The sequence below is a fragment of the Balaenoptera acutorostrata genome, chromosome 10, assembly GCF_949987535.1.
Source record: "Balaenoptera acutorostrata chromosome 10, mBalAcu1.1, whole genome shotgun sequence".
NCBI classification, from domain to species: domain Eukaryota; kingdom Metazoa; phylum Chordata; class Mammalia; order Artiodactyla; family Balaenopteridae; genus Balaenoptera; species Balaenoptera acutorostrata.
The window spans coordinates 56,580,267-56,595,615 of NC_080073.1; the positions used below are offsets into that span (position 1 = coordinate 56,580,267).

Below are 15,349 nucleotides of genomic sequence, written 5' to 3' on the forward strand. Positions count from 1 at the left end.
TGGTACTGCAGGATGTACCTTTTACTTTTGTATATAGTTTAGATTTTTCTATAGTGAATATGTTTAACTTATCTCTATATATTTTAAATTACATTTTCCCATCCTCACCTATGAAATACTGATTCAGTGGGGAAGGGTCCAGGATTCTGATCTTCCAAAGACCCTCCATAGACTCTGTTAGTCAGTTAGGGAACTGTAGCTGAAAAGATTGTTTCCAGTATAAGGCGGCACTTGACATTTTTGTTTTTTAAGAAAAGCTCCAACTCTATTACACAACCATTTTTTATTATTTCCTTTTATTTTACAGTAGCTTCTTTCTACTACAAATTCACATTCTCTAAGTATATTAGATTTGAAATATCTGTAAGAATTATAATAGCATCGGCAGTCATTTTAGCAGTTAGCCACATTTGAACAAAGGGCCTAAATAATCACTATAAAGCATGTATTTGTGAAGTAGGTTTCATAAGCCATTTTAAAATTAAGGCAAACAAGAAAAAAAACCTACAAATGCAAATATCAGGGTTTCTCAGATTCTAAATTTATAACACTAACTTAATTACCATTTGATTGACTCTCAAAACAATGGATATTCTCAAAACACAAAGTAGAAAGTTATTAGAAACAACAACTTTGGTATAACGTATACCTATTTCACTAAACATTTTTAAGTTTTGACTTTGGGAAAATGTAAAGATGTAAATGTTTTTATAATTAACTTTTGAAAATATCTGTAATGCCCTAAAGTGCAGACATCAACGCATCTATTTCCTTAAACTTGTTAGTTATATTTTCAATACATTCTCCAGCTTTTAATCTTAGCCCATCAATTACAAGATAGTCCTCTTCACAGTGGTTTTCAAGCGAGCTGCCCACAGGTGCTTCAGGGCCACATTTAGATAACTGTAAAAATAACCATACAAGTCATCAAATTTACTTGAAGACCAGGCTTAATTATTTGAACAAAACATAAAGTTGTCAGTAACTCCTTAAGAAGGTGTTCCATTTGCTGGTGGTCAAATAATGATCCCCACGTAAAGTATAACGTACAGTAAGTGTGTGAGTGTAAAAATAACTTAGTATTTAGTCCTGTCTCTACTCTCCAACATCACACATTTTTAGTTAGCTTTAATTTTATGCTTTGGGAAAATGTGGTCATTAAAATTAAACTTCTGAGAGTTTTCTATATTTGTTTATTTTAAAAATGATTATTATGGGGAATACAAGTTAAAACTGTTTTAGTCACACTTTTCTCTTCTCATCTTCTCATAAGCATCTGCATTCCTTACGAACAGTGAGAGTGTGTGCTAGCTTAGTGGGAAAGAACACAGGTAAAAACAATGCAAACACACACACACACACAGGAGATTTACAACTTCAAGGTTCATTAAAGGCAGAGGTAACTTCCCACACAATGTAAGAAAAAAAATACAAGCAGTTTATGGGACTTCCCTGGTGGTGCGGTGGTTAAGAATCCGTCTGCCAATGCAGAGGACATGGGTTCGAGCCCTGCTCTGGGAAGATCCCACATGCCGCGGGGCAACTAAGCCCATGTGCCACAACTACTGAGCCTGCGCTCTAGAGCCCGTGAGCCACAACTACTGAGCCCACGTGCCACAACTCCTGAAGCCCGCACACCTAGGGCCCATGCTCCGCAACAAGAGAAGCCACCGCAATGAGAAGCCCACACACTGCAACAAAGAGCTTGCTGCAACCAGAGAGAGCCCGCGTGCAGCAACGAAGCCCTGACGCAGCCAAAAATAAATAAATTATTTTTTAAAAAATACATGCAGTTTAGACAAGTGCTTTCATGTATGAAAAATGTACCTTTTATTATAATAATTATTAAAATAATTACTATTCAGTAAACTCTGTCTTATCTGTATATGAACTATCTAATTTGTGAATTATTCAGGTGGATTTTTATAATAATCTGAAATTAATTCCTTCCCATTTTTTTCCACGTCAGGGCATGTCAAGTAGTGTTAATATTAGCTAAGAACATAATTATTTAGAAAGGTGACTCTACTGAGGAAAATAATCTCATAAAGTATTTCAATGACAAATAGAAATGGATTTTGATTATCCATGTGTGTATGCTTTTTGTTCATGTTGCTACTCTCAATTCATTGGTATAAGTGCTTGAGAGTAATCAACCTGAAACCTCATACATGAAATGAATGATGAAAACATCATCAAAATTTACAACTTTGAAAATAGCTCAAACACTATCTGCCCAGAGAATAAACATGCTCAGAACTTTAAAATTATCAGTTGGTTCCTTTTGATGTGTTAGCTTGTAAAGGCCACTTTCTCCTAAAAACAAAACACATTTTCAGTGTTAAGTGGTATTACCTTTGGAAGCCATATTAATTTTTCCTACTAACAAACAAACAAAAAAAGAAATCCCTTAGGTGATCATTTCTTTATTTTTAAGCTGTAAATGTAAATTGCTCTAGCTTTGACAGTTGGTCTCATTGCTATTCTCCTTATTTAAAAGTGAACAAGGCCCTAAGTACCCTGAACCTGGCATGAATTCCAGACTTGTAAAGCTCAGTGTGGAGAGAAGCTTATGAACCAGTCAGCAGGCAGCACTCACCTGCCTACCAGCAAGTTAAAATGGTTAATTTTTATAATTTCTAAATGACTTTAAAATATTACAAGAATCTAAAACAAAGAGCAAGTTCCTGGCTGGTGATGTATAAAAACTATTTTACCTTAAGAAATAAAAATCAGAAGTACTTTCCTGTTCTATGAAGTTACTAGTTATAATGGCAAAATAGAAGCCAATTCTGTGGCTGTAAAAGCTCCAGCACATTTCTACAAAAATCAGCCTGGCTGTATTTTTGAAAAGACAAACTGCTAAGACTGAGGAAAAAAAACACTGCAAAAATCCATATAGTGCTCAAACAAAACACACATTTGCTAGAAAAGAATAATTTGTATATTAACTACATGTATACAATATATATATCACCAATCTATAGCTCTTGTCCTACAAAGGGTAGGATCTATATAGAGACAACAAGTTTTTTGTTTGTTTTTGTTTTTGTTTAAAAAGGAACTCTAATTGGAAAAATGGCATTCACAACCCATGGAAATTCAAGTACAAGTTGGTATCGCTGACCAAGAGAACAATTATGTTTTTCAGCTCAGCAAGTGTTTTTATCATTAATTTTATTTTCCTTGACATTTTGATCTCAACTGTAAATTCTGTATATTTCCTTGATTTCTAACTCAGTCAAGGAGGTATTTAAGAATCTTTATTCTTGTTGAAGTTCTGAATGAAATCAGCCAAAGTGGGTAAACAATCTTGTCCACTTACAAATCCACCTTTTCTGCATCTCAGAACAGACAGACTTGGGGATGGGTAGTTCGCAAAGTGAGAATATGGGAAAAGAGACAAAGTGATGAATTCTTAGCTCTTACTCTCTCCAGCGGCTGCCACTGACAATTCTCATCTGTAATAATAGCCAACCCTAGGTGTCAATTACTCTGCAAAGCACTTTTCCTGGTTTGCCTTGTTTCACCCTCAAAACAGTCCTCTGAGGCAAGTGCTAGGCAACCTTGCCAAGTCCCCCAAGTCCTCACTGGCAGGACCAGGATGGGCACGTAGGCACTGTATCCTGAGCCCGTCTCCTATCCACTGCCCTCCTGACTCCAGGCACGCTCTACACCCAAACGAGGGAATGAGAGAAGGAATGAAACCTTAAGGTTCCAGGGCTCCCCACTGCTGTTTTTCTTCCTAACTACATAGGGAACAGCTGTACCACCTTGTGGAAGTGTCTGCCCCATGACTTATTTTTCTCACACCTGCCACACTGCTGCTCTGTGTTAATGAGCTGGGCTTGTACCTCATTTTATTTGCACAGACATGGAGCTGATGTGCTGAGCAGTGTGTCAACCAACTCAAAATTTCTGTTTTCATATATAAATATTGAATACAGTAAGCACACATGGCCTTTCTCAGCCCAATATAGCTGATCAAAAGAAAAAGACAATTTAGTTAAGAATGGTGAAATAGATTCCAGTGAAAAACCCCGCCTCCAGGATGTTACTAATGAGGTTTGTCCCCATGGAGGTCAACCCTGTGCATGAAACAGGCAGAGCAGGTTTCCTGAGTTGCTCCTGTCCTGGCCCTTCTCCTGAATGTAAAGATCGGCACCCCCTTGATGACGGTGAGCCCCTCCATCTCTCTTCATTCCAGCCTTAAATATCTAAAATAAAAGAGCTCCTTGGCTCAAATATACTTTTTTCAAAGACTGATAGATGCATCCTGATTTCTCAACAGGCTACTAGTTTATTATTCACCTCATGATAATCAAGGGCTCAAGTTTCAGAAGTGAAAAGCATTTCCCATACGGTGAAAATGAAGATCCAGGAACAATTTCTGCTGTTTAAGGAGTCTGGAGTTGCTGTTTAGGCCTGACGGTCACTATGGACCCTACCTTTTCTCCTGTATCTGTCTCCTCTCCGCGCTCCCCTTCGGACTCATCAGGGGCGGCTGTGGGCTCCAGTGCTTGCTCTAGCATTTGCTCCAGCTCTTTTAGTAAAAGCTCTGTCTCAGAGACAACTAAAGAAACAACATTAATATAGTCAAAAATGTTATATCTTAATTAATTCAATCTAATTCATACTATTAACTACCCCCAAAGAGGACATTTTCTTAAGTTATGAGATTAAAAAATAAATACTTTGTATAATTTTCAGATATGGCCTCTGCTTGATGCAAAATTACTATGGATTTCCAGGTGAATCTTTTATACTGAATAATTATTCCTTGAAAAATGTAGGTTACATTCTTGCTATGTGTAGACTATAAAGTATCCCTGAAACATCAAAAGCTCACTAGAAGTTTGCATTTTTAAAATAAGGAGCCAAGGGCACCAAACTAAATTGTTATTTATAGACCGGGGGTCAGCAACTTTTTTTCTGTGAAGGACCAGAGAGTAAATATTTCAGGCTTTGTGGGCCAGATGGTCTCTGTCACAACTACTCAATACTGCTGTTGGATGCAAACCATACACATACACTTAAACCAAATGAGAGTGGCTGTGTCCCAATAAAACTTTATTTACAAGAACAGGCAGCAACTGGTGGACTGTGGGCCACAACTTGTCAATCCCTGCAATAAACTATTAAAGCTACTGTTTAAAAGGGGAAGCCATGTAATTAAGTGGCAAGGCTAAATCCAGACTAGTCTATTCCTAATCAAAATATCAATGCATCTTAACTGCCTAATCTGATCAAAAAAAAAAAAAAAACCCACACACATAAAAATTGTGGGTTTTTGGTGCTACTGTGACAGAAATATGTAAGTATGTAAAAAATCTGGTAATTGATTGAACTTGCTGAGATAAAATAATATCCCCATCAAAGAAATAAACACCTATTATAACTCTACAGACTCAATCACTGATTAACAATATCAACTGAATTCCCGATTTAAATAAAACAAACATTTTCATTTGATACCGAGTCTTGTTGAAGTAAAGATAAGGGGAAGGAGACCCGGGTGGCCTGCTCCTGCACAACAGACTGATGGGACCCCTGAGAAGTCTTCTAAGGGCAGCATGATTGAAAGAGAAAGGCCACGAACACACACCCCATCACCTTCCACTCTGGTTATACAAATCTGACACACCACCTCTATTATGGACTGCTCATTGGCAAGTAACCAAAAATCACACGAGGTAGAGCAGCTGAAAGTTCATGGAACCCAAGCAGGACACACCCTTCAGCGCTAAAATATTATCAATGAATATATCAAGGTGTTCCCAGCAATAACATTAATTTTAATTTAATTGTGCATAATATACACATCCATTTGTGTGTGTGTGTGTTTACACACACAGGTATCCTTGTAAACTAAGCATAAGGTAAAAACAGAGATTATTAATATGAGACGTTCCAGCTCCAAAGAATTCATATTTTATTACCATCTTCTTTTATTTAATCAACAAATGTTTATTGTGTGCCTCCTAAGGGTCAGGGGCCCCAGAGAAGAACCACAGACCAACAACCCTTCCTGGTCATCATCTCCACCTAGCCAGTCTTAGGTTTTCTTTGTGGAAAACTCTCAAAACAGTTTGAAAGCAGCTTTCTGATAAGCCATTCCACACCTCAGAACCAGTTCCTATGTTTAAAGACAAACAAACAAAAACCGTTAACTGACATGTTAGTTGTAAGCACACAGATCTGTGTTCTGTGGTAACTGCTAAAGCCTAAGAACACAGAGTATAAGCTATCACATTCTAGAACCATGATATTCAAAATCTGGGGGCACAAGGATCACCTGGAGACTTTATTAAAAAATACGAATGCAACACCATGTCTACTGAATCAGAATTTTCTGTAGGAAAGTACATTTTCATTGAAGCAGTTTTGTTAATGAGATTAACCTCTCTTTATGACAGATTTCTTACTTAGTAACCTGTCACTTAACAACTGTGTGGCTATCTTCACACCAATTCCCCAGTCCCACTCATAGACGTTGTGTTTTCCTACTTTACATTCTAAGTCTATGGAAATTGATACTGACATTCAGTGCACTGCTGAGATGTATTTTGAGCTCTGCTGTAAAGGAAAAATGGCACACAAACTTCTTTGTATTTCTAAGGCTAGACTAAAATACAATCAATTTATGATAATGAATGTCATTGCCAAGTGCCATTGCAAGCTCTCTGTTTTCAAGTGATCTGGAAAAGTATGTACACTGCCTTTCGATCAAAGGGAAGACAAAGTAATGGATGACTTCATGAATCAACCAGGGTTCATAACACCAACTTGACTGATGTCAAATTCTGCTTCCACAGCAACAGGAGGCTTGCTTTTCTAAATAGGGGTTCCTATACTGTAAACGCAGAGAGTGCAAAAATAATTCTCAGAAATTGCAGTTATTGTAATCTACAAACTAGGTTATCAAAATTGGTCAATGATCTCTTCCAAAGATAGAGAATGCACGCCTGTGCTAACTGCATGACCAATCATCTTCTATCAATCCTCATTATCCTGTAGTTTTCCTGACTTGCTTCAATTTGTTGTTGAGTGATAGCTGCTCTATCACGCAGAGAAAGTGGGGAAAAAAAAAAAAAAAAAGAAAAGGAAAGAAGAAAGTATCTCTCATACTGAAGTCCATATCTGGCTTTTAAAAATGACTTTTTCTAAAATAAATCAGTGTTTTTTCCATTCCTGATAAGAAATAACTTACTGTTTGTCTCAATAAATCAGTCACTATTTTTTTTTATAAATTTATTTATATTTTATTTATTTATTTTTCGCCGTGTTGGGTCTTCGTTGCCACACGTGGGCTTTCTCTAGTTGTGGAGAGCAGGGGCTACTCTTCATTGTGGTGTGCATGCTTCTTTTTTTTCTTAACGTCTTTATTGGAGTATAATTGCTTTACAATTGTGTGTTAGTTTCTGCTTTATAACAAAGTGAATCAGCTATACATATACATATATACCCATATCTCCTCCCTCTTGCGTCTCCCTCCCTCCCTCCCTATCCCACAGTGTGCATGCTTCTCATTGCGGTGGCTTCTCTTGTTGCGGAGCACAGGCTCTAGGGCCGCGGGCTTCAGTAGTTGTGGCTAGCGGGCTCTAGAGCACAGGTTCAGTAGTTGTGGTGCACAGGGTTAGTTGCTCCGCAGCATGTGGGATCTTCCCAGACCAGGGATCGAACCGGTGTCCCCTGCGTTGGCAGGTGGATTCTTAACCACTGTGCCACCAGGGAAGTTCAATCAGTCACTATTTTAAAAGCCTTCAAATGTATATTTATGAAGTTTTCTTTACTCTCTATTTCTCTATTAAATGTCTAAAGAAGCTATTTCCTCCCTTATATAAAGAGGCCACTGGTTGGGTTATTTCAAACCTGGCACTGAAAAATAGCATCTTAAATAAACTTTCAGGGCCATTTCAATGTTGAAATTTTGAAGCCATTCTTTCAGAAAAGGAGGGTGAAGAGGAGGAAAAAGCACTTGGTTTTGCTTTGTTTTCAAGTAACCACAAACCCTCCTCTGTGTGTTTATGATTTAAATGTAGAGATGAGTGAAATACAGGCTGAAGTGGAATGAAGAAGAGGACACCTTTCTGGGACACAAACAGAAACAAGAGGCACAAAGGCCGAGAGGTTAAAGGTGACTCCAAACCAAGAGCAGGTGGGCAAAGTTTGCCTTGAATAGCGAGACAGCACCCTTCTCCCCGTTAGCCATTTACACCCCAGACCCAGGCCTCAAGGCTTTCATCTCCTACCCGGACTCAGCCATCACCCAGACCTTTCCTATATTAGCCATTCTCTGCCATGCTCACCTATCTCAGGCAGCTAATGAACACATCCTTTGCTAACTTATTAATTAATGTTAGTAGATTATTAGTTAATCCAGGGTACTATGTCAATCTTTTACCTATCAAAAGTTTAATACACTGTCTACTCCCCAAAAAGAAATGAGGTATTTACCAACAGAAAACACTGATACAATAAAACAAATGACAAAAACTCAAAGACTGAAAATAAAAGAAGTCAAAATCAATTCATTAAGGGAGATACGAAAGGCATTACATTTAAAATATGCTTAGACCAACTACCAGTGCTGTAAAGAATAACCATAAATTTAGCTTTAAGCTTCTGGTACCCAAAGTAACCAAGGAAATTGTTGCAAACTTTGATTAATTTTAAGAAGCTATGTGACCTTAGAAAAGTCATGTAACCTATTAAGTACCTCAGTTTCTCCACTGACAGAATGGGAGTTAAAATAATATCTACCTTATCTATCTCATATAGATCTTGTGAGGGTTAAATAAATTAATATATATGAAATGTTTAGAAAAGTGAGGACACATACTAACTGTTACAGGTGTTATTATTATTATTGTATTATTATTTCATCACCATCGATGGATGTTTTTTTTTGGTCCCTCAACACTGAAAAAAATATATAATACAAGATATTCCTGGTAGCAATTCTCCAAAAAAATACAGACATGCTCCACAAATAGCTATTTCTTAGATTAAATCTCTTTTTATAACCACTTTTTAAAAGTGAAGTATAATTTACAATGTTGTGTTAGTTTCAGGTGTACAGCAAAGTGATTTACATATATATATATATATACACATATGTGTATGTATATTATATATGTATATATATTCTTTCTCAGATTCTTTTCCATTATAGGTTATTACAAGATATTAAATATAGTTTCCTATGCTATACAGTAGGTCCTTGTTGTTTACCTATTTTACATATATAGTAGTGTGTATATGTTAATCCCAAACTCCTAATTTATCTCCTCCTCCCAGCATTAGATTAAATCTTTATACAGCCATGAATATACAGTTTAATTTATTTAATGATTCCTCAATTTTTTCTATTGTTTTCCAGAAATAGTCCTCTCTTTGTTGGATAAGAGGGCTTCTACTGCATTTCTTTATTACAGATGAAGAAACTGATACTCGGAAAGGTAAAGTAGATGCACTTAATTGACTCTCCCTGGGATCTCTAACTAAGGGAAAGAGGGAAGCAACTGTAGAGCATAAAACCCATAATGGAATATCACAGCTGGGGCAGTAGACTAACAGGAGACACTAGCACCTGGGAGTGTAAGGAAAGAGGGTCCAAAAGTGGCGTGGAGACTCAAGAATCTGATGGTATAATTTTCCTCTGTCGCGCGATCTAGGACTGATCCTACCTTAAGCTAAGAAGAAATGAGAGATCTCAGAGGCCTACATCAAGGGATCCACAGAAATATGGGTAGTGGGTAAAAAATCTGAGGAGGGTACAAACTACTGAAAAAGAACTACTCTTTCAGGAAGTAGTCAGCTCTTACAAAGAACACAGAAGACTAGATGTTTCTGTTCTTTAGTTCAAATGGGATTGAGGAGTGGAACACTGATCAGGTAAACTATTTTAACAATTAACTACTGACACTTTCAGAGCCATACAGAACATGAGACTACTGACAGGGCTTCCCTTTAGTGGAAGACTACTGAGATGTGTTCACTCATTTACATGGAAGAGTCATTTCCAGTCAGTGGATTCCTGGCAGCCATGAATTTCTTCTGTAGGATCCTGTGCTAGTTGGAGAGCAGAAGGATCCAGCTGTAGCATCAGGGTCACCTGGTGGTAACTCAGCCTAGGGATAAAATGACTTTTGCCTTTCTACAGGAATACCTGAACTGATCATGTGAGGCAAAGGAACAAAATAACCAAAAAAAAAAAAAAAAAAAAAAAAGCGCCTTAAATAGTGGGAAAGCAGTAGCAGAATAAGTTTAAGAAGAGATAGAAACAACAGAATTTTGTAGTGGTTTAGGAGAGGAACCAAAGAAATTTCTTTTAAAAAAATAATTACCTCGTCCTTCCTCTGCCTGCTTTCCTTTCTTTAACTGAGACTGAAAACAAATGGCGTATTTAGCCAATGGAAATGAGAGCCCCGTAGGATCTGGGGGTGGCTTCAAGGAGAGGGAGTGTGGCACAATGACTTCTCTGGGTTTAACTGGCTTTGAAACCTCTTTGTATGGCTGCCAAAGTTCCACCTAGCAAACAAGCATGTGCCTGCTTTTCAAGACCAACGAAAATGTAAGAAAAGTAAAGTGCTTTTGAAAGTGAAGACCTTCTCCCTGCAGGCGACATTCTCCCTACTGTGGTCTAACTCCAATGGCAATTAATTCAGCTGGAAGCCCTAGGCTGCTGCTTTTCTTCCTTCTCCCCCTTTGGCACCCCTAGGACCCCAATAAATGTGGAATAGAGAAGTCTGGATTGAAGCGTATTGATGCTGGTATTTCCTCCCACAACTGCTGATGCTTTATTTTTAAAAATTAAATATATGACAAAGCCAGAGAAAATTTAATTCGAGGGAATAGAAACCTAAAGACAACTGAAAAGCCTTAGTATGTAAATCAATACCAAAAACCCACTAATGTTTCTCATGTAGGTATACATGTACATTTATTTTTCTTCAAAGGACTACAATTATATTTGGTGGAATTAAATACAGGTAAAAGAACTAAAAGCAGGACAGGCCTTCACATACCCATGTTTTCCTTTGATAAGGCATCATCTGAACAAACATTTTCAAAAGATGATTTTAAAACAGTTTTCCTACAAAAAGAATTTGACAGATTTATTTTCAAAAGATCAAGCATGTATATTTAAATGACCGTTCATGCATATTCATTGGTAACTGTAAATTATGGGTATATATTTCCTACCTTGGGGTACTTTTTCTTGGTTGTTGTACACAGTAAGTAAGGCAGTGAAAAACCAAAGGGTAATAATACTGATCTGAGCTCTCACTAAGTGAAAACCACTAATAATCTACCCAGCACCTTACACAGCCTTTTTCGTGTAATCCTCCCTCCAAAAACCTACCAAGTAATTGTTACTCTCATTTTGCGCATAAAGAAAATGATGCTCAGAGAAACTAAGAAATTTGACAACATAGGAAAATGGTTGAACGTGACAGTACTAAATTCTGTCAGACTGCAAAATCCATGCTTTTCCCACTACACCATGTTGCTGATTTAGAGTCAGAAAACATTTGTTCAAACGCATTTTCTCTAACCAGAAGATCTTGAGAAAGTCACTTAACTTCTCTAAGGCACAAATTCTTCATCTTTTAGATGGAGATAATTATGATATATCCCTATCTATTTGATGGGGCTACTGTGAAGTGTCAAGATTAGGAAGTGAAAGTCCTTTTTAAAAATTTAATTATTCATCTTCTAAAAAAGGACAAAGAAGAAGAGAAGGACTATCATATTAGGCCAGTCTTTGAGTAGGACTCCTTTTCGCATAACACTGATTACTATCCATTAAAAAAATAAATAACCTGTATGGCTGGTTCAGTGATAAGCACTAAAACTTGTCATCAGTGACTTATTATAAAGGCTTATTTCTGGTTTGCATTACCTATTTTTAAACTAAAAACCTGCTTCTTATCTGGTTGCTCACATGATATTAATCTTTGACACTTACAGTTCAACACATTTGTACCAACATAAAACTTTCTCCATACTTCTAAGACTACTACTTATCATTTTATTAATTCTTTTAGAAAATTTAAAACATATTTCCCTAGAGAAACAAAATTAAGAGCCGGGGGAAATGTCATATAAAAATTAAACCCAATATATATATTTCAATTTTATCATAATAGTTTTTAATTTAAAAAAGCATACCTTTTCCTTTTTCTAAATTGGGGCTTTTTCTTTTTAGTATTATTTTTGGAAACTTGCATCTGTAAAATAACAACAACAAAAAGATCAGTTAGTTCATATGGGATACGATGAGTTCAGCATAGTAATGGATCCTATATGGTCTGAGTAAGTTAGCCCAAAAGAAAAATTCTGGCCCCCAGCCCTAAACAACGCATGTAATTCTAAGTCAGCCACTTCATCATCACTGCAATTCCACTGACCTGCTCAACTTCTAGGAATGGTCGACTCATCCAGTACGAATGCCTACCCCCTATATCCACTCTCCCTTCCTCATCTTCCACAAATACACAAAAATACTAAGTAAAACTACTTTTAAATTTTAATACATATATGATCTTTAAAGAAAGAAAAAGTAATATTCAGATGCCAGAAACATGTGGAATGCAAAGCTATACAGGTGGGAACTGACATGGTGAAGACCCACAGAGAATTTATACCAGAAAAGGGCCAAAAAGGCTTGGGACTGGGATTTTAATGCCTAAGCAAGGACAAGATGAAGGATGTGGAGGAATTGGAACCCTCGTACATTGCTGGTGGGAATGTGAAATGGTGGAGCCATTTTGCAATACTGTTTGACAGTTCTTCAATATTTTAAATGTAGAGTTACCCCATGATGCAGCAATTCCACTTCTAGGTATATGTCCAAGAGAAATGAAAACATACGTCCATGTAAAAAATTATGTTTGGTCATAATTATGAAACTATGAATGTGCTTAACAGCATTATTCATAATACCCAAAAAAGTAGAAACAACCCAAATATCCATTAATGGATAGATAATATGTGATATATCCATGTAATGAAATATTACTCAGCCTTTAAAAATAGTGAAGTACTGACACATACTACAACCTGGATGAATCTTGAAATCATTATGGTAAGTGAAAAGTTAAAAAAAAGTCAGACACAAAACGCCACATGTTGTATGATTTCATTTATCTGAAATGTCCAGAAAAGGCAAATCCATAGAGACAGAAGTAGATTAGTGATTGCCAGGGACTGAGGGGATGTAGAAATGGGCAGCGATTCCTAATGAAGATCAGGTTCCCTTTTGGTGGTATGAAAAAGTGTTCTGAAATTAGATAGTGGTATTGGTTGACAACTGTGAATATACTAAGAAACAGTGGATTTTGCAATTTAAAGGACTGAATAAGTTATATCTCAATGAAGGTAAAAAATTTTTTTAAATGCAGTGACATGGAAAAATTGAAAGTAAGGAGATAGATACAATATATCAATGATTATTAACAAAGGGAATACTGCTACAGTATCACTGGTAGAAAAAAGCAGATATTAAGGCAAAAAGCAAAATCAGAGATAAAAAGGTTATTACTTAATGCTAAAAGAAACAATCTATCCCCAAAATATAATAGTCCTGAACCTGTATATACCAAAATCTTAGCCTTAAAATATACACAGAGAAACAGAATTACAAGTAGAAACTGATGAATTTACAGTTAAATGGGGATATTTTAATTTACTTCTCATAAAAAAATTATATCCTAATAATCACTCAGGGGAAGTTTGTATGAAACATTCAGGGAATTCATATTATTATGATGCTAAAGAGTAAATGATCTTCTTTTTGTGATCTTCAACCTCAAGGTAATATTCAAATAGTTTTTCCAGGACTGTTATATATCTATATGGTAAAATATATGTACAGAAATATTGTTGTCTAAATCATTGAACTACATCTCCAAAGACAATGTAACGCTATTATTTCTATCTTGTTATTAAGGATCAGCTTACATGCATATTTGAGTATGAACTGAAAGGCTGGTCACAAGTGGAAATGAAATTCAGGTAACAAAGTGCAAACTGCTTTATAGGTACTAACAAAAAGAAATACTGCTAGACGACTACCATAAATTACGGTGAGTTGTGCTGGTCATAATAAATTCCTTTTCTCCTTTGTTAACTACTCCATAGCAGCCAAAATGGACTAGTCAGTATTTGCCAAACTCCCTGTGCTTTCCTGCTCCAGCCTTTGACAACGTATGACAGATGGAGAAGGGCACTGCATCTGGAAGGAGAGGGTCTGGATCTGGACGCTGACGCCGGCACCTACAAGCGGGATCACCTTTGGTAAGTCACTGACTACTCTAACATCCAGCAAGAGCCTGACGTAAAGTAGATACTTAATAAATATTTTCTGACTAAATGACCATTCTGCATTTCAGGGTCTTCTTTTGTTAAATAATGCTAAAAAAATAACTACCTCAAGGCATTTGAGGGAAGATTAATTACATAACATGCCAGGAAGTATCCAACAGCGTTTGGCAATTAGTTGATGTTCAGTCACTGTTTCATTGTTATACTAGTCCATCAGGTCAGTGTCAGAACGCTACCCTTTTTCCTTAGACCATACGACAGAGGGAACTTGGCACTTTGATATGGCTGGACTTTGGTAGTGTATTAGTTTCCCAAATCTGCCATAACAAATTACCACAGATTTGGTAAAGCATCAGAAAATTATTGTCTTACAGTTCTGAAGGATAGATGTCTGTCTCATAAGAACACTTACCGTTGGATTGAGGGCCCACATTATCCAGGATGAGCTCATCTCAAAATCCTTACCCAAAGGATTTGCAAAGATCCTTATTTCAAATAAGGTCACATTCTGAGGTTCCTGGTGGACATATCTTTTGGAGGCTACTATCCAACCCAGTACAAGTAGACACTAAAGATTACTTTATCTAATCTATCTCTTCTCCTTCTCTTCCTGTGTTGCACAGCTGATTCTATGTTGTCCAGTCCAATGCTATTCAGAACAAGAGCCACGACATGACAGAATCAGCAACACCTGAGAGCTTGTTAGAAATGCAAATACTCACGCCCATCCCATGCCTACCAAATCAGAAACTCTGGGGGTGGGGCCTGGAATCTGTACTTAAATAAGCTCTTCAGGTGACTCTAAAGTTTTCCAGGCACTGATCTAGCCCACACCCATCCACACAAATATATTGCTATACAAGTGTCACTGATTTTAAAGAAAACAAAGCAAGTATTAATTCTTTTCTTGTTGGATATAAAAACAAAGAGGTGTATGTATAGAGGGCATATGCCATTTACTGAAAAAAAAAAATTAGCATTGCGGACTAGAATGGCAAATGAGAGAACTGCCTTTTAT

At 36.8% G+C, this 15,349-nt stretch overlaps 1 protein-coding gene across 5 annotated transcripts in view; it reads right to left on the reverse strand.

Annotated features, from left to right (window-relative positions):
• Window positions 1-266: 266 nt before the first annotated feature.
• ZCWPW2 (zinc finger CW-type and PWWP domain containing 2) overlaps window positions 267-15,349 on the reverse strand; it is a 139,111-nt gene continuing 124,028 nt past the window's right edge. For all 5 annotated transcript variants that reach the window (XM_057554675.1, XM_057554676.1, XM_007191540.2 and 2 more), the window contains 4 exons: window positions 12,178-12,236; window positions 11,031-11,098; window positions 4,449-4,573; window positions 267-903 (listed from right to left, as the gene is read on the reverse strand). In XM_057554675.1, the coding sequence (XP_057410658.1) occupies window positions 742-903; window positions 4,449-4,573; window positions 11,031-11,098; window positions 12,178-12,236 (414 nt within the window). In that variant the 3' untranslated portion in view covers window positions 267-741. The remainder of the gene's footprint in view (window positions 904-4,448; window positions 4,574-11,030; window positions 11,099-12,177; window positions 12,237-15,349) is intronic.